General features: G+C 42.4%; 1 protein-coding gene across 6 annotated transcripts in view; it reads left to right on the plus strand.

Moving 5' to 3' along the window:
- Positions 1-24,928, plus strand: part of mef2b (myocyte enhancer factor 2b) — a 54,264-nt gene that overhangs the window by 24,156 nt on the left and 5,180 nt on the right. For 4 of the 6 annotated variants that reach the window (XM_061888640.1, XM_061888635.1, XM_061888641.1 and 1 more), the window contains 5 exons: positions 7,636-7,708; positions 9,581-9,784; positions 9,852-9,989; positions 11,930-12,092; positions 24,666-24,923. In XM_061888640.1, the coding sequence (XP_061744624.1) occupies positions 7,655-7,708; positions 9,581-9,784; positions 9,852-9,989; positions 11,930-12,092; positions 24,666-24,923 (817 nt within the window). In that variant the 5' untranslated portion in view covers positions 7,636-7,654. The remainder of the gene's footprint in view (positions 1-7,635; positions 7,709-9,580; positions 9,785-9,851; positions 9,990-11,929; positions 12,093-24,665; positions 24,924-24,928) is intronic. The other 2 variants (XM_061888636.1, XM_061888637.1) reach the window with 2 other exon arrangements.

Genomic DNA, 24,928 nt, shown 5'->3' on the forward strand with positions numbered 1-24,928 from the left:
AAACCAAGACAAACAGGCTAAAGAACAGCTTCTTCCCCAGGGCCATAATCACCCTGAACGGACTGCCCCATTGACCCTCAACTGCCTTCTCTTCGGTGCAATAACCCATTCCACCAACCTTCCTGTTTTTTTTCATGTAGATATTCATGTATATATAATTTCAACCACTCTATAAAGTGTACATTTGTACAGAGTGTATAGGTGGTTCATTTGCACAGTGTACATTGTACAGAGAGTATAGAGTGTACACTGTTCTCTTCCACACCTTTCTTTGCACTTCTATATTTTTTGTATTTTTATATGTTTACATGTTGTTTTCTTGCATGCACACATCACACTGTATGGAATGGCCTCAATCTCGTTACCCTGCGTAATGACAATAAAGCTGATTCTGATTCTGATTCTGATTCTGAAATGAAGTAAGAATTAGTTCCCAAGAAAAACAGCACAGGGTACATCGTTTGGCGATGGTTCGGCTTCAAGTGGCAAGATGACGTACAAGTATGAGGCAAAAGCGTTGCTACAAAAAGTAGTGTAACTGACCTACATTTGTAGCATGACTTGAAAAGTCACCCGCTATAGAATGAAGAGTGCTTGAAACTCCGCATGTCAACATCTCTGTTCGTTGCCACAAATGCCCAAGCAACCATTTCCACATCAACACCGTATGAAAAAAATAGTCAACAACAGAAGGAGATAACGTCCGCAAAAACCTACCACATAGTGAAGGACTGTTTGATTTCCTATTATGCAGCTCATTTTTATTTGACACTTATTGAAATATCTTGTGTGACATCATGCACAAAAGGGCACTTTATTTGTTTGAAACTATTGTAGTGGGGTTCTGTACAAAAAGTGCACTTTAATTTAGTGTTGTTTCAAAATGTCATCCTAGTGACATCATGCACAAGAGTGCACTAATAGCTTGTTTCAAAATGTCTCTGACAATCTTGCACTTTCTATTTTGAAATTACATGATTTTTTTGTGCCACTGCTTAATAGCTGTTTAATAAATACAGTGTTGGTAGATTGGCTTAAAATTAGCATATATTAATGCAGTAAGAAGAAGAATGTTTTAATGTAGACACATAGAATCATCATACTGCTGTGATTATATGCATCAAGTGTTAATTCAAGGCTAAGGCAAAATATCGAGATATATATCGTGGCCTAAAAATATCGAAATGTTTATAAAAGGCCATATCGCCCAGCCCTACTGAGAACCCGTAACTAATTTACTCCACATTGACACACTGATGGTGGTAAGCTGCAGCGCCGTAAACAGAGAGTTTGGTCAACTAAAAAACAGGCACGATGTTGGGTAGCCACTGTACCAAGGATGTGTGCGGCTGTGCCCAGAAGCATGCAGTGTTTTAATAAGATATAGAAATTGCGGTCTTTCTGATGTTGGTTTTCTTGACGAAATAAACCAAAATAATAAGTCTAAATATAGTTCTAAACATAGTCCATCTCATAAACTTAAGAATAAAACATGCTTTTATTACGTCAAGGTATAATTTTGGGCGTACATCCATGCCAAAATGTATTTGAAAATGGTTTATTTTTCTGCCTCGAACAGGGGTCTGCAACTCTCAGCTCTGGAGAACGGCTCTTCTACCTCCTTGTTGTGGCTCTCCCAGATTAGTGTTTATCCCTGGAGTGACAAAAGTTAGCATTTTTAAAAAGAGTTCTATAATTTCCGACTGTCTGTGAGGCCGTAAATGCGTACAGGCTGAGTTCTGAGACGCGAGGAGGGCAAGTACGTTCAGTTTAGCCTCCGTGTTCACTTCAGCTTTTCAAGTGTGCTTACCCTTGGTTAAGCTAACCATGAATACTTTCCAAAAGAGAAAAGGAAAAAGAGTTTAATTTCGCATGGACCGATTTGCTTTACCTGTCAAATAAAAAAGCTGAAAACTCTTAAAAGCTTATAAGCTGTGGTACGTTTTGCCGCTCTAAACAATTTTTCTTCAATGAAAGAGGCGGAAAAACATCTCTTTTGATATTGAAAGATTCAGACCCCTTGCCTAGAACATAGGTCAATAATGTCTAGAATCAAGAAAATGTTCGAAGATCATACATCATAAATTTGTATAATCGGATGAATTAAGGTAAAAGTTTAACAAACATTTTCTGTCTTGTTTCGGAGGAACAAAATATTACAAACAAGATACTCTATAATTTTACATCCTCACATACAGGTCAGAAGATGCTGTAATGCAGTCATCAATTTTGAATATATATAGCATTTGTATTATCATAAACATTATTATTAGTAGTAGTAGTTGTAGTCGTATTTGTTGTGTCATTGGGATCTGAATGTGAAAATGTGCAGTACTGAAATGTTTAGATCATTATATTTCAGTATTTTCTAAAGCCATTTAGAACAACGGGCATCACCCTGTGGCACATTGGTTGGTGCTTGTGCCTCACAGCGAGAAGGTCACGTGTTTGATTTCCGGGCTCAGAGTCTTTCTGTGTAGAGTTTGCATTTTCTCCCTGCGACTGCATGGTTCTCTCCAAGTACAGCGGCTTCCCCCCACCTCCAGAGACATGCACCTGGGGATAGGTTGATTGGCAACACTAAATGGTCCCTAGTGTGTGAATGTGAGTGTGAATGTTGTCTGTCTTTCTGTGTTGGCCTTGTGATGAGGTGGTGACTTGTCCAGGGTGTACCTCGCCTCCCACACGAGCACAGCAGTACAAAATTGGTGCATGGCTTTTGAACAGCCTCCACAAATACAAAATGTTGCGATGTTTTATTTTTTTTGTGACATCTTCAAAAAAGTATTGCTTCACAATACCAGGCAAACAATTGATGCTTGTAATCTCGTACCTTTTTAATCTTACTTGATTATATCCAATCGGTATATTTTCACTATTTCAGCTTTTTCAAAGCTGCGCATATAGCCATGCTTTTGCTGCCAAGTTCACCAGTCCTTGAGTATCTTTCTGTCTTTTTTTGTTAAGAAATGCAGTCATGCTGTGAAAAATGTTTCCAGGAGAATGTGTTTAAGTCCATAGCATGAGGGAAGGTGACTTTGTGAGATCTTCTGCTTGCTTGACGAGTCTTGACGTAAGACTTTTATTGCTTCCCAACTTATGCATTGCACGCATCGCGCTAGCTCAAAGTTGGTACTCAACATGACGACATGAACTCCTCTCTGAACTGCCACCTTATCGTGGTAGAGGAGTTTGCGTGTCCCAATGATCCTAGGAGCTATGTTGTCCGGGGGCTTTATGCCCCCTGGTAGAGTCTCCCAAGGCAAACAGGTTCTAGGTGAGGGATCAGACAAAGAGCAGCTCGAAGACCTCTATGAAGAAGACAAAACATGGACCCAGATTTCCCTCGCCCGGACGCGGGTCACCGGGGCCCCCTTCTGGAGCCAGGCCCGGAGGTGGGGCACGATGGCGAGCGCCTGGTGGCCGGGCCTGTTCCCATGGGGTCTGGCCAGGCACAGCCCGAAGAGGCAACGTAGGTCACCCCTCCAATGGGCTCACCACCCATAGCAGGGGCCATAGAGGTCGGGTGCAATGTGAGCTGTGCGGCAGCCGAAGACAGGGCACTTGGCGGTCCGATCCTCGGCTACAGAAGCTAGCTCTTGGGACGTGGAACGTCACCTCACTGGGGGGGAAAGAGCCTGAGCTAGTGCGCGAAGTGGAGAAGTTCCCGCTGGATATAGTCGGACTCACTTCGACGCACAGCAAGGGCTCTGGAACCACTTTTCTCGAGAGGGACTGGACCCTCTTCCACTCTGGCGTTGCCGACAGTGAGAGGCGACGGGCTGGGGTGGCAATTCTGGTTGCCCCCCGGCTTAAAGCCTGCACGTTGGAGTTCAACCCAGTGGACGAAAGGGTAGCCTCCCTCCGCCTTCAGGTGGGGGGACGGGTCCTGACTGTTGTTTGTGCTTACGCACCAAACAGCGGTTCAGAGTACCCACCCTTTTTGGGTACACTCGAGGGAGTACTGGAAAGTGCTCCCCCGGGTTATTCCCTTGTCCTACTGGGGGACTTCAACGCTCATGTTGGCAACGACAGTGAAACCTGGAGAGGCGTGATTGGGAAGAATGGCCGCCCGGATCTGAACCCGAGTGGTGTTTTGTTATTGGACTTTTGTGCTTGTCACAGTTTTTCCATTACAAACACCATGTTCAAACATAAGGGTGTCCATATGTGCACTTGGCACCAGGACACCCTAGGCCGCAGTTCCATGATCGACTTTGTAGTTGTGTCATCGGATTTGCGGCCTTATGTTTTGGACACTCGGGTGAAGAGAGGGGCGGAGCTTTCTACCGATCATCACCTGGTGGTGAGTTGGCTGCGATGGTGGGGGAGGATGCCGGACAGACCTGGCAAGCCCAAACGCATTATGAGGGTCTGCTGGGAACGTCTGGCAGAGTCTCCTGTCAGAGAAAGTTTCAATTCCTACCTCCGGAAGAACTTTGAACATGTCACCAGGGAGGTGCTGGACATTGAGTCCGAGTGGAGCATGTTCCGCACCTCTATTGTCGAGGCGGCTGATCGGAGCTGTGGCCGCAAGGTAGTTGGTGCCTGTCGAGGCGGCAATCCTAAAACCCCTTGGAGGACACCAGCAGTGAGGGATGCCGACAAGCTGAAGAAGGAGTCCTATCGGGGCCTTTTGGCTCATAGGACTCCGGAGGCAGTGGACAGGTACCGACAGGCCAAGCGGTGTGCGGCTTCAGCGGTCGCTGAGGCAAAAACTCGGACATGGGAGGAGTTCGGGGAAGCCATGGAAAACGACTTCCGGACGGCTTCGAAGCGATTCTGGACCACCGTCCGTCGCCTCAGGAAGGGGAAGCAGTGCACTATCAACACCGTGTATGGTGCGGATGGTGTTCTGCTGACCTCAACTGCGGATGTTGTGGATAGGTGGGAGGAATACTTCGAAGACCTCCTCAATCCCACCAACACGTCTTCCTATGAGGAAGCAGTGCCTGGGGAATCTGTGGTGGACTCTCCTATTTCTGGGGCTGAGGTCGCTGAGGTAGTTAAAAAGCTCCTCAGTGGCAAGGCCCCGGGGGTGGACGAGATCCGCCCGGATTTCCTTAAGGCTCTGGATGCTGTGGGGCTGTCTTGGTTGACCAGACTCTGCAGCATCGCGTGGACATCGGGGGCGGTACCTCTGGATTGGCAGACCGGGGTGGTGGTTCCTCTCTTTAAGAAGGGGGACCGGAGGGTGTGTTCCAACTATCGTGGGATCACACTCCTCAGCCTTCCCGGTAAGGTTTATTCAGGTGTACTGGAGAGGAGGCTACGCCGGATAGTCGAACCTCGGATTCAGGAGGAACAGTGTGGTTTTCGTCCTGGTCGTGGAACTGTGGACCAGCTCTATACTCTCGGCAGGGTTCTTGAGGGTGCATGGGAGTTTACCCAACCAGTCTACATGTGCTTTGTGGACTTGGAGAAGGCATTCGACCGTGTCCCTCGGGAGGTCCTGTGGGGAGTGCTCAGAGAGTATGGGGTATCGGACTGCCTTATTGTGGCGGTACGCTCCCTGTACGATCAGTGCCAGAGCTTGGTCCGCATTGCCGGCAGTAAGTCGAACACATTTCCAGTGAGAGTAGAACTCCGCCAAGGCTGTCCTTTGTCACCCATTCTGTTCATAACTTTTATGGACAGAATTTCTAGGCGCAGTCAAGGCGTTGAGGGGTTCCGGTTTGGTGACCGCAGGATTAGGTCTCTGCTTTTTGCAGATGATGTGGTCCTGAAGGCTTCATCTGACCGGGATCTTCAGCTCTTACTGGATCGGTTTGCAGCCGAGTGTGAAGCGACCGGAATGAGAATCAGCACCTCCAAGTCCGAGTCCATGGTTCTCGCCCGGAAAAGGGTGGAATGCCTTCTCCGGGTTGGGGGGGGAGACACTGCCCCAAGTGGAGGAGTTCAAGTACCTAGGAGTCTTGTTCACGAGTGAGGGAAGAGTGGATCGTGAGATCGACAGGCGGATCGGTGCGGCATCTTCAGTAATGCGGACGTTGTACCGATCCGTTGTGGTGAAGAAGGAGCTGAGCCGGAAGGCAAAGCTCTCAATTTACCGGTCGATCTACGTTCCCATCCTCACCTATGGTCATGAGCTTTGGGTTTTGACCGAAAGGATAAGATCACGGGTACAAGCGGCCGAAATGAGTTTCCTCCGCCCTGTGGCGGGGCTCTCCCTTAGAGATAGGGTGAGAAGCTCTGCCATCCGGGAGGCACTCAAAGTAAAGCCGCTGCTCCTTCACATCGAGAGGAGCCAGATGAGGTGGTTCGGGCATCTGGTCAGGATGCCCCCCGAACGCCTCCCTAGGGATGTGTTTAGGGTACGTCCAACTGGTACGAGGCCACGGGGAAGACCCAGGACACGTTGGGAAGACTATGTCTCCCGGCTGGCCTGGGAACGCCTCGGGATCCCCAGGAAGAGCTAGACGAAGTGGCTGGAGAAAGGGAAGTCTGGGTTTCCCTGCTTAGGTTGTTCCCCCCGCGACCCGACCTCGGATAAGCGGAAGAAGATGGATGGAGATGGATGGATGACGACATGAAGTCACGTGAGGGCTTTTGACCAATCATTTAGGAGATGATCTGGAACTGAGTTGACTGGGGTCTCTATAGACCGCACTGCTTTGGAGTTGACGGACATGAAAGCCAACCCCCAGCCACGTGGCCCCTATTGACGTCTTACATTTGGGTCTATATGGAATCCTCAAATGTGCAATACCTGTAACAGGACATCATTTTTATTACACATGTTGTAGGGTTGAACGGTATACCAGTACGGCAATACTAATGAATCATATTCGGTACTATACAATCTCTGAAAAGTACCGGTTCTTCAGAGAGTACGTTTCTTATAAGTGTCATCCCTGCAGGACAAGGAATAGGTAAACATTTTTCACTACACACCGTAGTTCACCGGCGTCAAAATGTAAACAAATGGCATTGGTGGAGCTACACCTAACATCCACTGTAATGATACCAAGTACAGTAGCATATCTAGTCGATACTACTATGATTACGTCAACATTTTTTGGCATCACAACATCTTCTTTCGTCTTTTTAAAATTTATATTATGTTTATAAACTCGGGAAATATGTCCCTGGACACATGAGGACTTTGAATATGACCAATGTATGATCCTGTAACTACTTGGTATCAGATTGATACCTATATGTGTGGTATCATTCAAAACTAATGTAAAGTATCAAACAACAAAAGAATAAGTGATTTTTACATTTTAACAGATGTGTAGATAGAACATGTTAAAAGAGAATGTAAGCAGATATTAACAGTAAATGAACAAGTAGATTAATAATTCATTTTCTACCACTTGTCCTGAATAATTTTGACAAAATAACAGAATGGAAAATGACACAATATGTTACTGCATATGTCAGCCGCTAAGTTAGGAGCCTCTGTTTGCTTACTTACTAATAAAAGACAAGTTTTCTTGTATGTTCACTATTTTATTTAAGGACAAACTTGCAATAAGAAAAACATATGTTTAATGTACCCTAAGATTTTCTGTACCAAACAGTATCAAAATTATTTTGGTACCGGTACCAAAATATTGGTATCGGGACAACACCAATATGTTGTTGTGCAAACTGCTCTTCTGACAAAAGTATTTATATTTTTTATTCCAGGTGTCAGACTACAGTCAAAATGGGAAGAAAGAAAATACAGATTTCCCGCATTCTGGACCAGAGAAACCGACAGGTGAGACGACTACAAATGATTTAAATTAAACCAGAGATATGTTTTTTTCCTATTTAATGTACGGTATGTGCAGATCTCCATTTACAAATGAGTTGTGTTCTGGAACATTTTTAGCTGTATGGAGCTCATAGCTTCGTCACTTCTCGCCCCGATTACTGCAATTTTCTTCTCTCTGGTGTCTCTGACTAATCCCGCCATGAACTCCAGTTAGTCCAGAACTCAGCTGCCCGCATCATCACCAGGACCCCATCCATCCACCACATCACCCTTGACCTACAACAGCTCCACTGGCTCCCAATAAAATTTCTAATTGACTTAAAGGCCTACTTAAACCCACTACTACCGACCACGCAGTCTGAGAGTTTATATATCAATGAGAAAACCATAACTTTACAACACATGCCAATACGGCCGGTTTAGTTTACTAAATTCCAATTTTAAATTTCGCCCGGAAGTATCATGCTAAACTGTCGCGGTATGATGACGCGTCCGCGTGACGTCACGCATTGTAGAGGACATTTTGTTCCAGCACCGTTCACAGCTATAAGTCGTCTCTTTTCATCGCATAATTCCAAAGTAATATGGACATCTGTGATGCTGAATCTTTTGCAATTTGTTCAATGAATAATGGAGACGTCAAAGAAGAAAGCTGTACGTGGGAAGGGGTGTATTGCGGCCAACTTCAGCAACACAAACACAGCCGGTCTTTCATTGTTTACATTCCCGTAAGATGACGGTGAAGCTTTACTATGTAACAGAACGGTCAAACGAACTTTGTTGGATTGGACCACACACAAGAAGTACAGTATATTATGCAGCAATCATTTCGAAAGATCGTGTTTCAAAGAGGGTCCCTTGCGAGGGCAGAGATGGGCATCACCCCCACCCGTCGACTGGTGCTGAAGAAAGGTGCAGGGCCGACCTTCAGGTTGTACAGGTACGACCATATAATCTCACTAAAACACTAGTAACACAATAAGCAGATAAGGGATTTTCCAGAATTATCCCACTGCATAATCTTTTTTTTTTGTTCTAGTCCTTCACTTTCACTTTCCTCATCCACAAATCTTTCATCCTCGCTCAAATGAATGGGGAAATGGTCGCTTTTATCGGTCCAAAAGGCTCTTGCTGCTGGTGGCCATGATTGTAAACAATTTTCAGATGTGAAGAGCTCCACAACCAGTGATGTCACACACATATTGTCTGCTACTTCCGGTACAGGCAGGGCTTTTTTATCAGCACCAAAAGTTGCAAACTTTATCGCCGATGTTCTTTACTAAATACTTTCAGCAAAAATATTGCAATATCGCAAAATGATCAAGTATGACATAGAATGGACCTGCTATCCCCATTTAAATAAGAAAATCACATTTCAGTAGGCCTTTAAAATCTTTGCACCTCCTTACCTGTCTGACCTCCTTCACGTTGCCACACCCTCCCGCACTCTCCGATCCTCCTCGCCCTCCTCCATCCACCTGACTGTTCCACCTGCCCGTCTCACCACCACGGGGAGCAGAGCATTCAGCCACTCGGCTCCCCGTCTCTGGAACAGCCTGCCACCGGATCTCAGAAACACTACCTCACTCCCTCACTCCCAATCTCAACTGAAAACCCATCTCTTGAGGACTTATTTTTCCCTCTGACCTCATTTGTACTGTGTTGTTGCTGTATTTAGCCTCATCTGATTATTCGTCCATTTTTGCCTTTTTTATTATTGTTTGTGTTACACTGCTTTTAACAAATGTATGGTGTCCTTGAATATCTAGAAAGGTGCCTAGAAATAAAATGTATGATTATTATTATTATTATTTTGAACTTTGCATATCACATTTAACACATTTGATACACAATGTCTTCTTATTTGCATCGCAGGTGACATTCACCAAGCGTAAGTTTGGCCTGATGAAGAAGGCCTACGAGCTTAGCGTGCTATGTGACTGCGAGATTGCCCTGATCATCTTCAACAGCACCAATCGTCTGTTCCAGTACGCCAGCACCGACATGGACAAGGTGCTGCTCAAGTACACGGAGTACAGCGAGCCGCACGAGAGCCGCACCAACACTGACATACTGGAGGTATTAAAACACTTGAAAGGGGAAATATCGCCATCCTTGGATTCTTACTTTCTGTGCTTTGGGTCAGACACTGAGGAGGAAAAGACTGGATCTGGACGGCTCTGAGGTGGACTGCGAGGAGAGCATGCAGGTGACCACCCATAATGGTGACGGCATGGACTTGTCTGTGAGACGCCAGCACATCTCTGTCAGTATACACCTACCGGTATTAAGGAATTAATTTATTATTATTTTTTATGAAAAAGATCCAGTGTGCTTCCCGTTAAAAGATGGCTCACCAGGTCACCTGACCAACTCTTACTCGGCACACAAATATCAAAACTATGTGTACGTGCGTGGTTGATTTTTCATACCAATACGGTTGAAAACTTTATAACGATAAATAGAAACCAGAAGGTCAATAAAACTCACCTTCGGAACCAGTAACTGTCACTTGTATTAGGTTTACTGAATTAAATAAATTATACATTAGTGTGACCCACATGGTAAGTAATAACACAATTGACAAAAGAAGAACTCCATCCACTTTATTAATGGTTACAAAGGTCAAAACAGCTACCTTTACAAAATACAGTGGTACCTAAACTTAAAGAGAAACTGCACTCTTTAGGGGATTTTGCCCATCATTCACAATCTTTATGTAAGACAAGAGCACATATGTTTTTCTTTTTTATGTATTCTAAGCAGTAAATAAATGCGATCAAAAGTCACTTACAATAGAGCCCTTAAAAACATCCAAACACCTCCATTAATGTTTTATGTATAGTGGGGCAAAAAAGTATTTAGTTAGCCACCGATTGTGCAAGTTCTCCCACTTAAAATGATGACAGAGGTTTGTAAATTTCATCACAGGTACACTTCAACTGTGAGAGACAGAATGTGGAAAAAAATCCAGGAATTCACATTGTAGGAATTTTAAATAATTTATTTGTAAATTATGGTGGAAAATAAGTATTTGGTCAACCATTCAAAGCTCTCACTGGTGGAAGTGAAGTGAAGTGAAGTGAAACATATTTATATAGCGCTTTTCTCTAGTGACTCAAAGCGCTTTACATAGTGAAACCCAATATCTAAGTTACATTTAAACCAGTGTGGGTGGCACTGGGAGCAGGTGGGTAAAGTGTCTTGCCCAAAGACACAACGGCAGTGACTAGGATGGCGGAAGCAGGAATCGAACCTGCAACCCTCAAATTGCTGGCACGGCCGCTCTACCAACCGAGCTAAGCCGGTGGAAGGAGGTTTTGGCTCAAAATCTCACGATACATGGCCCCATTAATTCTTTCCTTAACACGGATCAATCGTCCTGTCCCCGTAGCATAAAAACAGCCCCAAAGCATGATGTTTCCACCCCCATGCTTCACAGTAGGTTTGGTGTTCTTGGGATGCAACTCAGTATTCTTCTTCCTCCAAACACGACGAGTTGAGTTTATACCAAAATGTTCTATTTTGGTTTCATCTGACCACATGACATTCTCCCAATCCTCTGCTGTATCATCCATGTATCCATTTTGGTATAAACTCAACTCGTCGTCTTTGGAGGAAGAAGAATACTGAGTTGATTTCTGATTTTCATCAGAAAATCTCCTGATGATTGAGGGAACCCCTCATGAAACAGTTCTGTAGAGATGAAGTAGTCTTGAGATTTTTCCCACACATATATATATATATATATATATATTACATATACACACACACACACATAGATATACTCATATATATATATATATATATATGAGTATATCTATGTGTGTGTGTGTGTGTATATGTAATATATACATATATATACATACGAATGTTATCTTTTCTGCAAGTAATTGTATCAAAAGGCAGTATGTAATGATATTATTATCGTAATGTTAAAATTGAATTAATTACGTGGTCATGTCCACCGCCCAGCGTCCGGTGCCGTCTAGTGACCTGGACGGCCCAGATGACATCAGACTGCTGTTGTTATTGCAAATATATTTTATGGCATTGAGTACGAATAGCACTTTTTTACAGCAAAGGGTTGTAACAAGGTCCTTGAAAAGTTCACAAAAAGTTTGTAAAGCAGAACGTTTTTTTCCAGCTGTTGTATTGGCTCTCATTAGATTGTGCAGGTGTATCTAATAGAGTGACCAGTATATTTTATGTTCGACTTTCCAGGCTCCATCCCTACGGTCACCACAAGCTCAGTTCCTGGTTTCTGAAACCAGCTTCCCCATCTCTTCCGGACCGAGCATGGCCCCCCACATATCCCCTGCAGGCTTTAAATGTGTCAGCTCAGCTTCAGAAAAACCTCACACCTCCTTCATGCAGCCCCACTCAGGTATAGTGTATCCTCCGGAGAGAATGTAGACCATTGATTGAGTGATTGAAACTTGTATTAGTAGATTGCACAGTATAATTGACCACTAAATGTTAACACCTGAATAAGTTTTTTAACTTGTTTAAGTTGGGGTTTACATTAATCAATTCATGGTAGCAATTAACTTGACGAGCATGTTGTGACACTAATGGTGCACTTCCATATTGTCTCTGCCAAAAATTACAGAAATGCAGTATAAGGATGTGTTGGTAAAAAATAACCTGCTGTGTGCAGCTGGCTGTCACCTCACAGGAAGTGTGAAAAAGTCCTCACAGGATTTCCCCTTTATGTGATTGAACGTGGTGCGTCTCCACAGTTTTTCATTATGTCTACGACTTGAAAAAAAGTATTTTTTTTACTTGAAAACAAATTAAAGTACGTAGCCTCCAAAATAAATCACACAAAGTCAGACGGTATTTTTAATTTTTATTACAAATCTTATGATAACAAACGGCACAATTCCAACAGGTTTTACCTCCCGTGAAAACTTTTGTTTCCGTGAGTCTACGCTTCTCACAGTCACACAACAACACTGCTAATAACCTTACAGGCACGGACGGTGTGTTTGCAAACGTGGGAAAAACTGATATCCAATGAAAACCACACGAAAATAAAACATTAACATTATCTGGTCGTTACAGTATGAATTGATATATATAGCCTATTATTTGCGCTCTATTGACAAGTGATGTACCAAAAACTTGACCATCGTGAAAGACTTTGAAACCGGATGCAAACAAAACGCACGCCATTGTCTGGGGTGTTGTCAGTATGTCTGTGATAGATAGATAGATAGATAGATAGATAGTACTTTATTGATTCCTTCAGGAGAGTTCCTTCAGGAAAATTAAAACATGATGTGGTGTGATGGTGTGATGTGGACATTATTTTTTTTATATTGCAGATATACCTGTGAATGGTCTCTAAACATGAGTACATTCTATAACAACACCAGCAGAAGATGCTAGATTTGTTGCTAGTTGGTTTTAATTAAAAAACTCATTAAACGTCTCTACACGACAAAAAAAATCTCCACAAAGTACATTGTATAAAAAGCAGCAACAATTAAAAATATGGCAAAACGATAAAAAATATGTTGGTACTAATTAATATTAACAGATTTGTTTTGAAATGTGTGTATACATTTTTGAGCTTTTTTAGAAAAAAAAATATTATTGCAAATTGCTTGATGATGACTTGACTATGCCCATAACCACCACTCCCCACATCCCCACAGGTATTTTGGCAGACTCGGGGGAACCCCGCCTCACCTACTGTATTTTTCGGACTATAAGTCGCAGTTTTTTTCATAGTTTGGCCAGGGTGCGACTTATACTCAGGAGCGACTTATGTGTGAAATTATTAACACATTACCGTAAAATATCAAATGATATTATTTAGCTCATTCACGTAAGACACTAGACCGGGGGTCGGCAACCCGTGGCTCTAGAGTCGCATGCGGCTCTTTAGCGCTGCCCTAGTGGCTCTCTGGAGCTTTTTTAAAAATGTATGAAAAATGGAAAAAAATAAGGGAAACAAATATTTTTTTTGTTTTAACATGGTTTCTGCAGGAGGACAAACATGACACAAACCTCACTAATTGTTATAAAGCACACTGTTTATATTAAACATGCTTCACTGATTCGAGTATTTGGCGAGCACCGTTTTGTCCTACTAATTTTGGCGGTCCTTGAACTCACCGTAGTTTGTTTACTTGCATAACTTTCTCCGACTTTCTAGGACGTGTTTTATGCCACTTCTTTTTCTGTTTCGTTTTGTCTACCAAAACTTTTACCGTTGTGCGTGAATGCACAAAGGTGAGTTTTGTTGATGTTATTGTGTGGAGTGCTAATCAGACATATTTGGTTCCTGCATGACTGCAAGCTATTCGATGCTAACATGCTATTTAGGCTAGCTATATGTACATATTGCATCATTATGTCTCATTTGTAGCTATATTTGAGCTCATGTAGTTTCCTTTAAATCCTCTTAATTCAATTTATATCTCATAAAACACTATCTGTATGTAATATGGCTTTATTTTTTTGTGGCTCCAGAAATATTTGTTTTTGTATTTTTGGTCCAATATGGCTCTTTCAACATTTTGGGTTGCCTACCCCTGGACTAGACGTATAAGATTTCATGGAATTTATCGATTAGGAGTGACAGATTGTTTGGTAAACGTATAGCATGTTCTATATGTTATAGTTATTTGAATGACTCTTACCATAATATGTTATGTTAACATACCAGGCACCTTCTCAGTTGATTATTTATGCGTCATATAACGTACACGTATTCAGCCTGTTGTTCACAATTCTTTATTTATTTCAAATTGCCTTTCCAATGTCTATTCTTGTTGTTGGGTTTTATCAAATAGATTCCCCCCAAAAATGCGACTTATACTCCAGTGCGACGTATATATGTTTTTTTTCTTCTTTATTATGCATTTTCGGCAGGTGCGACTTGTACTCCGAAAAATACGGTACTCTTTTTTTTTGTAAAACTTTGCAGCCATTTTCGGTCGTTAGTGTCCACCTGCTCGTCAAGTCATGTGACACTGATGATCTATCATTACTGTGACATGATATGAAGAGTTGTTGCGCTTATAGCATGAAAGCAAGACAACTTGAAGTATCGTTGACACACCAGAATGTGTGCGTCGTTTATTCATCCAGAACCAGCAAGACTGAAAGCTTGCATCACACCCACTCAAAAATGGCGGGAACAACAAACCCCCACCTTTGGGAGAATCTCCTGACGACCACTTAAAGGGGCCGCGCCAAATTACTCGCTCTTGACTGCATATGTGAATGCTAAACAAGAACAACATTGTCATGTGCACAATCGAACAGTACAGTGAATAATGATGACAAAGTCAAGTAACAGGTGTGGTGATCTATGTCCTTAAATCAACCGCTACAGAGTAAACATATTCGTACTCTGGTCACATCGTGTGTACGTCAGTTTGCAGTTCAAAAAAGTGCCACAAAATTGTGAAGTTGTACAAGAGTAAGGATATTCACAGTCCAGCCCCGGTCCATTTGAATAACCCAGTTTGTTTGTTTTTAACATTTAAAAAACATCCATCCATCCATTTTCTACCGCTTATTCCCTTTGGGATCATGGGGGGTGCTGGTGCCTATCTCAGCTACAATCGGGCGGAAGGCGGCGTACACCCTGGACAAGTCGCCACCTCATCACAGGGCCAACACAGATAGACAGACAACATTCACACTCACATTCACACACTAGAGCCAATTTTTTTTAGTGTTGCCAATCAACCTATCCAACATAATTATTATTTTATTTGTTTAAACAATCTTTTCAATGACATCTATCACAATCTACAACATTGTGAGAAAATAATGGTTTTGCCTTTATTCATAAAGTGTATGCATTGAATGAGGACATTTTTGTACAAATATATAAAATATCTATATTTATTTATACTTAATATATGTTTATATATTTGTATTTCTTATCAATATATATAATAGGTGTGCTAAATCGCATTTTTATTCAGAATTTTCAAGATTAAAAAAAAATAATAATTTAAGAATATATTTTTGACTATTATTGAAATTAGTATTATTAATATTTAATATTATTAATATTTAATATTTCGTCCTGGTCGTGGAACTGTGGACCAGCTCTATACTCTCGGCAGGGTTTTTGAGGGTGCATGGGAGTTTGCCCAACCAGTCTACATGTGCTTTGTGGACTTTGAGAAGGCATTCGACCGTGTCCCTCGGGAAGTCCTGTGGGGAGTGTTCAGAGAGTATGGGGTACCGGACTGTCTTATTGTGGCAGTCCGCTCCCTGTATGATCAGTGTCAGAGCTTGGTCCGCATTGCTGGCAGTAAGTCGGACACGTTTCCAGTGAGGGTTGGACTCTGCCAAAGCTGTCCTTTGTCACCGATTCTGTTCATAACTTTTATGGACAGAATTTCTAGGCGCAGCCAAGGCGTTGAGGGGATCCGGTTTGGTGGCCACGGGATTAGGTCTCTGCTATTTGCAGATGATGTAGTCCTGATGGCTTCATCTGGCCGGGATCTTCCGCTCACTGGATCGGTTCGCAGCCGAGTGTGAAGCGACCGAAATGAGAATCAGCACCTCCAAGTCCGAGTCCATGGTTCTCGCCCGGAAAAGGGTGGAGTGCCATCTCCGGGTTGGGGAGGAGACCCTGCCCCAAGTGGAGGAGTTCAAGTACCTAGGAGTCTTGTTCACAAGTGGGGGAAGAGTGGATCGTGAGATCGACAGGCGGATCGGTGCGGCGTCTTCAGTAATGCGGACGTTGTATCGATCCGTTGTGGTGAAGAAGGAGCTGAGCCGGAAGGCAAAGCTCTCAATTTACCGGTCGATCTACGTTCCCATCCTCACCTATGGTCATGAGCTTTGGGTCATGATCGAAAGGATAAGATCACGGGTACAAGCGGCCGAAATGAGTTTCCTCCGCCGGGTGGCGGGGCTCTCCCTTAGAGATAGGGTGAGAAGCTCTGCCATCCGGGAGGAACTCAACGTAAAGCCGCTGCTCCTCCACATCGAGAGGAGCCAGATGAGGTGGTTCGGGCATCTGGTCAGGATGCCACCCGAACGCCTCCCTAGGGATGTGTTTAGGGCACGTCCAGCTGGTAGGAGGCCACGGGGAAGACCCAGGACACGTTGGGAAGACTATGTCTCCCGGCTGGCCTGGGAATGCCTCTGGATCCCCCGGGAAGAGCTAAACGAAGTGGCTAGAGATAGGGAAGTCTGGGCTTCCCTGCTTAGGCTGCTGCCCCCGCGACCCGACCTCGGATAAGCGGAAGATGATAGATGGATGGATGGATTATTAATATTGATACTGTTGCTTATATTTATTTTAGTTTTTCCTTGTAAGTAATGTTAGTTGTATTTGTATGTCTTAATTGCTTTGTACATTTCTATGCTAAGTATTGTAAAGTTTGGTTTGGAGTTGGAGTTGCTTTATGTATTTATTCATCAAAATTGATTAACATTCTGTGATATTTAGGCTCTAGCGCCCCCCGCAACCACGAAGGGAATAAGCGGTAGAAAATGGATGGATGGATGGATTTTTCTTTGTTATACGTATAGCATGTACAAGCTATACATCAGCAGCCAAGGGGAGCTTTTGTAACTTAAAATCTGTTTTGGAAAGGTTTTGTTATAATTTTTTTACTAAATAATATATTGTGAACATTGTTGAATTGTATGATTCCAAATCGAATTGTCACCCCAAGAATGGGTATCAAATAGAATCAAGAGGTGCCCAAATATGCCCACTTTTATCGTGTTTACAAAACATCTATTGTTTGTATGTGTTAAGACAAAACTTTTTCTCACAATTTAAGGAAATTGTTTTCAACCAGGCTTCACGGTGGAAGAGGGGTTAGTGCGTCTGCCTCACAATACAAAGATCCTGCAGTCCTGGGTTCAATCCCAAGCTCGGGATCTTTCTGTGTGGAGTTTACATGTTTTCCCCGTGACTGCGTGGGTTCCCTCTGGGTTCCCTCTGGGTATTCCGGCTTCCTCCCACCGCCAAAGACATGCACCTGGGGATAGGTTGATTGGCAACACTAAATTGGCCCTAGTGTGTGAAAGTGAGTGTGAATGTTGTCTGTCTATCTGTGTTGGCCCTGCAATGAGGTGGTGACTTGTCCAGGGTGTACCCCGCCTTCCCCCCGATTGTAGCTGAGATAGGCGCCAGCGCCCCCCGGAACCTCAAGAGGGAATAAGCAATAAAAAATGGATGGATGGATGTTTTAAACCAGTCTACATGTGCTTTGTGGACTTGGAGAAGGCATTCGACCGTGTCCCTCGGGAAGTCCTGTGGGGAGTGCTCAGAGAGTATGGGGTATTGGACTGTCTGATTGTGGCGCTCCGATCCGTGTCAGAGCTTGGTCCGCATTCCCGGCAGTAAGTCGGACCCCTTTCCAGTGAGGGTTGGACTCCGCCGAGGCTGCCCTTTGTCAATGACTCTGTTCATAACTTTTATGGACAGAATTTCTCGGCGCAGTCAAGGCGTTGAGGGGTTCCTGTTTGGTGACCGCAGGATTAGGTCTCTGCTATTTGCAGATGATGTGGTCCTGATGGCTTCATCTGGCCGGGATCTTCAGCTCTCACTGGATCGGTTCGCAGCCGAGTGTGAAGCGACTGGGATGAGAATCAGCACCTCCAAGTACAAGTCCATGCTTCCCGCCTGGAAAAGGGTGGAGTGCCATCTCCGGGTTGGGGAGGAGTCCGTGCTCCAAGTGGAGGAGTTCAAGTACCTAGGAGTCTTGTTCACGAGTGGGGGAAGAGTGGATCGTGAGATCGACAGGCGGATCGGTGCGGCGTCTTCAGTAATGCGGACGTTGTATCTATCCATTGTGGTGAAGAAGGAGCTAAGCCAGAAGGCAAAGCTCTCAATTTACCGGTCGAGCTACGTTCTCATCCTCACCTATGGTCATGAGCTTTGTGTTATGACCGAAAGGACAAGATCACGGGTACAAGCGGCCGAAATGAGTTTCCTCCGCCGGGTGGCGGGGCTCTCCCTTAGACATAGGGTGAGAAGCTTTGCCATCCGGGAGGAGCTCAAAGTAAAGCCGCTGTTCCTCCAAATCGAGAGGAGCCAGATGAGGTGGTCCGGGCATCTGGTCAAGATGACACCCAGGCCCCTCCCGAGGCAGGTGTTTAGGGCACGTCCGACCGGTTGGAGGCCACGGGGAAGACCCAGGACACGTTGGGAAGACTATGTCTCCTGGCTGGCGTGGGAACGCATCAGGATCCCCCGGGAAAAGCTAGACGAAGTGGCTGGGGAGAGGGAAGTCTGGGCTTCCCTGCTTAGGCTGCTGCCCCCGCGACCCAACCTCAGATAAGCGGATGGATGGATGTTTTCAAAATGAAGTGTTTTTTTCAAAATGTTACCTGATATACCGTATTTCCTTGAATAGCCGCCGGGGCGCTAATTAATTTAAAACCTCTTCTCACTCCTGCGCTTATTCAAAGCATGCGGTTAAAGTAAGCAGGCGCTAATAATTTTAAAATCTCTTCTCACCCCTGCGCTTCCCAATGGCATGCAGTAGAAAAATGAGAGTGATAACAAAATAAAAAATGAAAAAAAAATTAATCTGCGTCCGCGGCTCGGTGTTTGGGGATAACTGCTCTACAGCATGTCATCGCGCTCACTTTTACACCATGCTGTTTCTTATACGAGATTGCAATGCATACTTGGTCAACAACCATACCTTTTACACTGATGGTTGTGATATAAACAACTTTAAAACTCTTACTAATATGCGCCACAATCTGTGAACCCTAACCAAACACATTTCTGGAGAGCATTGGCTCTGTGGCACATTATAAACGCAGCATAGGGATTACCCATAAGGCCGTGCATCCGTGACTCTTGGATATATTATACACGCGCCCCCAACCCCGCCCACCTCAACCAACGCACGGAGGGGCGTGTATAATATATCCAAGAGTCACGGATGCACGGCATTATGAGTAATCCCTATGCTGCGTTTACAATGTGCCACAGAGCCAATACTCTCCAGAAATGTGTTTGGTGTGGGTTCACAGAGTGTGGTGCATATTAGTAAGAGTCTTAAAATTGTTTTATATCACAACCACTAGTGTGATCTGTATGGCTTTGGAACAAGACCCCTGGTTTACACACACTACAGGCATAAAAAACCTCCTCAGCCATTATGAAAATGACGACAGGGGAAGCGTCACTCGTAACGTCACGAATTTGACCCGGCGGTAAAAATAAGCGTGCGCTTATTAATTTGGTGAGTGAGTTTTACCCGGCAGTAATTCAAGGCATGCGCATATTACATGCCCGGCGGCTATTCAAGGAAATACGGTATCCTGAAATAATGTCTTAGTGTCAATTTCTGTTATTTTCAGCTAATAAAGTATACATTTATAGTGGTAATGCCCATTAAAAATATGTACTTTCTAAAAATTTAGACATTCTTTTTTTAGTTGTATTAAAAATAAATATTCATATTTTTCATTTCATTTCATTTCATTTTTATTTATCTCATTCATTGATGTGCATTTAGAAAGATAAATAATTATATCACAATTATACAATTTAAATTCACACAATTCCTGAGAAGGAGCAGGATGAAGAAAATCTTATAATTTACTGCCCCCTTTGACATAATACATTATCTTACTTCATGAATATCATTTAAGGCGACACATATATCCAAATGTGATGAAACAATCAAAAACAAAAAACACAAGAAAAACACAACAAGTGCAAAACTTCATAAAGTATAAACCAAACCAAGAAAATAATAGTAATGATATAATATACACCTCACGGAATGATACAGAGCAAATACCAAACCAGACAAAAAATAAGTAAAATAATAAATAAAAAACAAAATGTAAACACTTATGGCTGTCCATATGATCTTATCGTTCTATCTTTATATATTTTTTTCAATTGGAATATATTTTTACAGTTTTTTATCTCGTTGTAAAGAGAATTCCACAATTTTACCCCCACCACTGATGTACACATTTGCTTTAAAGTTGTCCTTGAATATTGTTGTTTGAAATGACCTTTTCTTCTATGCTCTGTATTCTCAGAAGTGATGACAAACATTTTTTGTAAATTTGCTGGTAATGTTTTACTTCTAGCCTTAAACATGACACACAATGTCTGTAGCTTTACTAGCTCCTGTAGTTTCAATAGTCCAGAGTTAATAAATAAAATGTTAGTGTGTTCTAAGTAATCTACTTTATGAATAATCCTTATAGCTCTTTTCTGTAATTGATACAATGCCTTTATGTTACTCTTATATGTGTTCCCCCACACTTCCACACAGTAGCTGATATATGGCAATATAAGTGCACAATACAATATGCGCATTGCCCTATAATCTAACATATATTTTACCTTGTTTAATATAAAAATACTCTTAGACATCTTTTTTCGTACATGTGCAATATGAGATTTCCATGTCAGACCATCATCCAGTATCACTCCTAAAAATCTAAGTTCAGAAACCCTTTCAATATCAATTCCATCTATCGACAGTTTGATGGTGTCCTCTCTTTTCCTCTTACCAAAAATCATAAACTTTGTTTTTTTTACATTTAATGATAATTTGTTGACATCAAACCATCTCTTAAGTTTAATCATTTCCTGTTCAATAAGTATCGATAATGCTTTTAAGTCATGTCCCGAACTATAAAAGTTGGTGTCGTCCGCAAATAAAACAAATTTCAATGACTTTGATACCTCACATATATCGTTAATATACAAAATAAACAATTTAGGTCCCAAAACTGAACCTTGTGGAATTCCACATTCAATCCTCATTTGTTCAGCTGTATTACCCAAAAAAATCCACAAACTCTTGTCTATTATCTAAATAACTTCTTAGCCATTCTAAAACTACTCCTCTCACACCAAGTGAATGCAACTTGGACAATAATATAGAATGATCTATTGTGTCAAATGCTTTTTTAAGATCAATAAACACACCGATAGTGTATTTCCTATTATCAGTTTCTGTTGCTATATCCTCCATTATATTCATTACAGCTGAAGCAGTGGATCTATTAGTTCGGAATCCATACTGGCTCTCACTCAACAGCATGTTCTTCTCAATAAAACTGTCTAATTTTTCTACAAATATTTTTTCAATTATTTTAGAAAATTGTGACAGCAGTGACACTGGTCTGTAATTAGTAAATATATGTTTATCTCCCGTTTTATAGAGTGGAATTACTTTTGCTACCTTCATTCTATTTGGAAAAGTCCCTGTTTGAAAAGAGAGATTAAAAACATAACATAGAGGTTTGATGATACAGTCAATAGTCTTTTTTACAATTATCATGTCAATACCATCACTGTCTGTTGATGCCTTATTTTTCAGTTTTGTTACAACCGATAGAATTTCATTTTCACTAACATCTCCTAAAAGCATGGACTGTAGCACTTTGCTTCCCCCTCTCCATCCACTCTGTATATCTTTATGTTCTTCAATACTCTCTGCCAATTTGGGTCCAACATTCACAAAAAAAGAATTGAATCCATTTGCTACTTCTTTCATATTTGTTATCATCTTATTATCCTCATTTATAAAATAGCTTGGTGGGTTTGTTGGCCCCGATGTTTTACCTATTACCTTGTTCAGAATATTCCAGGTTCCTTTAATATTGTTTTTGTTGTTTTCTAGTAAGTTATTGTAATAGTCTTTTTTAGCTTGTCTCATTATTGTTATCAATTTGTTTTTGTAAACCTTATATTTCGTTTCAGCATCATTTGTTCTTACTTTTATAAAGTCTCTATAAAGTTTGTTTTTCTTTTTACAAGCATTCTGTAGTCCCTTAATAATCCAAGGCTTTATATTGTAGCTGTCTCTTTGTTTCCATACATTCGGACAATGTATTTCATACAATGATAAATAAATATTAAGAAAAGCCTCATATGCAGCATTTGCCTCTCCCACATACACCTCATTCCAGTCTGCTTCAAATAAGTCCTTCCTAAATTTATTTCTTGCCTCTTCAGTCCTTTTCCTTGTATACCTATGGGTTTTCTCCTCCCTCTTTCTAGACATTTGACAGTCATAAGTAAGAAACACAGGTAAGTGGTCACTTGTATCATTAATTATTAATCCACTTTTTATGTTATTTTCTATGTCATTTATAAAGATGTGATCAATTAATGTTGCACAATTTGTCGATATTCTACTGGGTTTGGTGATCAATGGATAAAGCCCTCTACTATATACCACATCCAAGAAGTCTCTTGCTGATTTATTTCTGGGTGAGCTTAGCAGGTCTATGTTATAGTCGCCACACATGACGAATGTTTTCTTTTCCTTTACCTTACACAGTAATTCTTCCAGACTATCATGAAATGCTTCTACCTTAGACCCAGGTGTCCTATATAAACACATAACAATAACATTTCTCTTCTTTTCTATGTCTACCTCCACAGTTACACATTCAAATAAATCATCGATTACCGTTGTCATACATTCGACAGGTTTACATTTCAAGTCGCAGTCAACAAACAGGGCCACACCTCCTCCCTTCTTGTTTTTTCTACTACTGTGATACAACTTATACCCGTCAATGGAGAAGTCAATACCTCTGTCTTTATCGATCCATGTTTCAGAAAGTGCTATTATTTTGATTTTGCTGTTTAAAGTCTTCAAGTATTCGTCAATCTTTGAGAAATTTGCATATAAGCTTCTGCAGTTGAAATGTATTAAAGAAAATGTATTATCTAAGCTAACATTGTCATTAAATTGTTCCTCGGTGTAGTAGTCACAAGTAGCATTGATTGAGTTGAACAGATGGTTATCTGGGTCAACATCATATTCAAAGTCATGTAATTTATAGTCCATGCATTCAGCTCTTGAAGACGCTTGATTCTCAGTTGTCTCACCTTCTCGTCGCGAAGCCTTCCCCATCTTCAGCCAAGGATGAGCCATGTCAGTCATACGCCTAGCAGGTCTCATCTATATTGATCCAAGTCACGGAGCTCTCGAATCGTGACAACTTTGGCTTCTTCATATGGTCCATTTAGCCGAATCATGATTTTACAGTTTCGTGTCCATGTTGCTTGTATCTTGTTTTCTTTTCTGAGGATGCGTGCTTGTCTTGCAATGTCGGCGTTCTTCTTTGTAAGATGTTCATTGATGTAAACCCCAGTTCCTTTCAGCTTCCTTCCCTGCCGTAGTAACTCTGTCTTATGTTTTCGATTCGCAAACCGGATCACAATGGCTGGGTTGGTTCTGCTGTCCTTCCTGGGTATAGTATGGCACGCCGAAATGCTGCCACTTTGAAGAGATATGTTCTTACTTGTAAAAAAGTTAATTACTTGCCGTTCAAGTGTCTCAAGTTCGTCTGCCGGGGCTTCGGCGTCCTTGTCAGCGTCCCTGCTGCGAGTCCCGGCCACTCTTGCATACTTGCGATGTTTGGTTTCCAGTCCGCTTATAATCAAATCGTCCATTCTGGTGTATTGTTCAAGTTCGTCAATTCTTGCTTCTAGGTCGACAATTTTCTTGTCTTTCTCCTTGATGATGTTTTTTAGCATTTTGATCTCGGTCAACAACTCCATTAGTGTGTCTTGCTGCTTGGCCACTGTCCTTACATCTTCCGACAGGGAGTTGATAGATTTTCTAATCTCCTCCAAGTCTTCCTCGAGTTTCTTGTGTTTTGCAGTCATTTTCTTGAATATCGCCGGCTTTTTTACTCACAGTAGGTAAACAAGTCACTCTTCGTCTTGCTTCTGTACATATTTAAGTATATGTACAGTTTGTTTCTCAGTATTTGCCACTTTCTTGTGCTATTTACTGTACACCTAAAACATACTTAGGTGTTCATTCACCAATTCAAACTTACTTTAACATTAATGTGTCCAGGAATCATTTTTGCACTAAACGGAAAACAAGCTTTTTTTTTTGCATGCAAGCCCACGCTGTTAGAAAGGTGATGGAGAAAGAAGAAGTGTGAAGATGGTTTCAGTGACAAGAAAAGTTTGCTCACATCTGCTTTTCACTTCCTGCCGCAGGTATCGGGTACTCCGTCTTCTCCCACGTAAGCCGAGGACTGGACCTGAAGAGTCCTCTTCCCCATCCCCCTCCCACTTTGACCCTGCCCGGCGGTGACGCTGCCAATCAGGGTTCCCGTGCGGCCCAAACCCCCTCTATGAGCAGGGGGGTCTTGTACCATGGCCTGCATGGTGGCAGCTCGGTAGTGGCCATGGGCAAAGCTGGGCTGCTGGGCCACGCCTTGGCAGGCTATGGCCTCGCCTCCCCTGAACTTTCTGGTAGG

Source organism: Nerophis ophidion, linkage group LG26 (assembly GCF_033978795.1).
Source record: "Nerophis ophidion isolate RoL-2023_Sa linkage group LG26, RoL_Noph_v1.0, whole genome shotgun sequence".
Taxonomy (NCBI): Eukaryota; Metazoa; Chordata; class Actinopteri; order Syngnathiformes; family Syngnathidae; genus Nerophis; species Nerophis ophidion.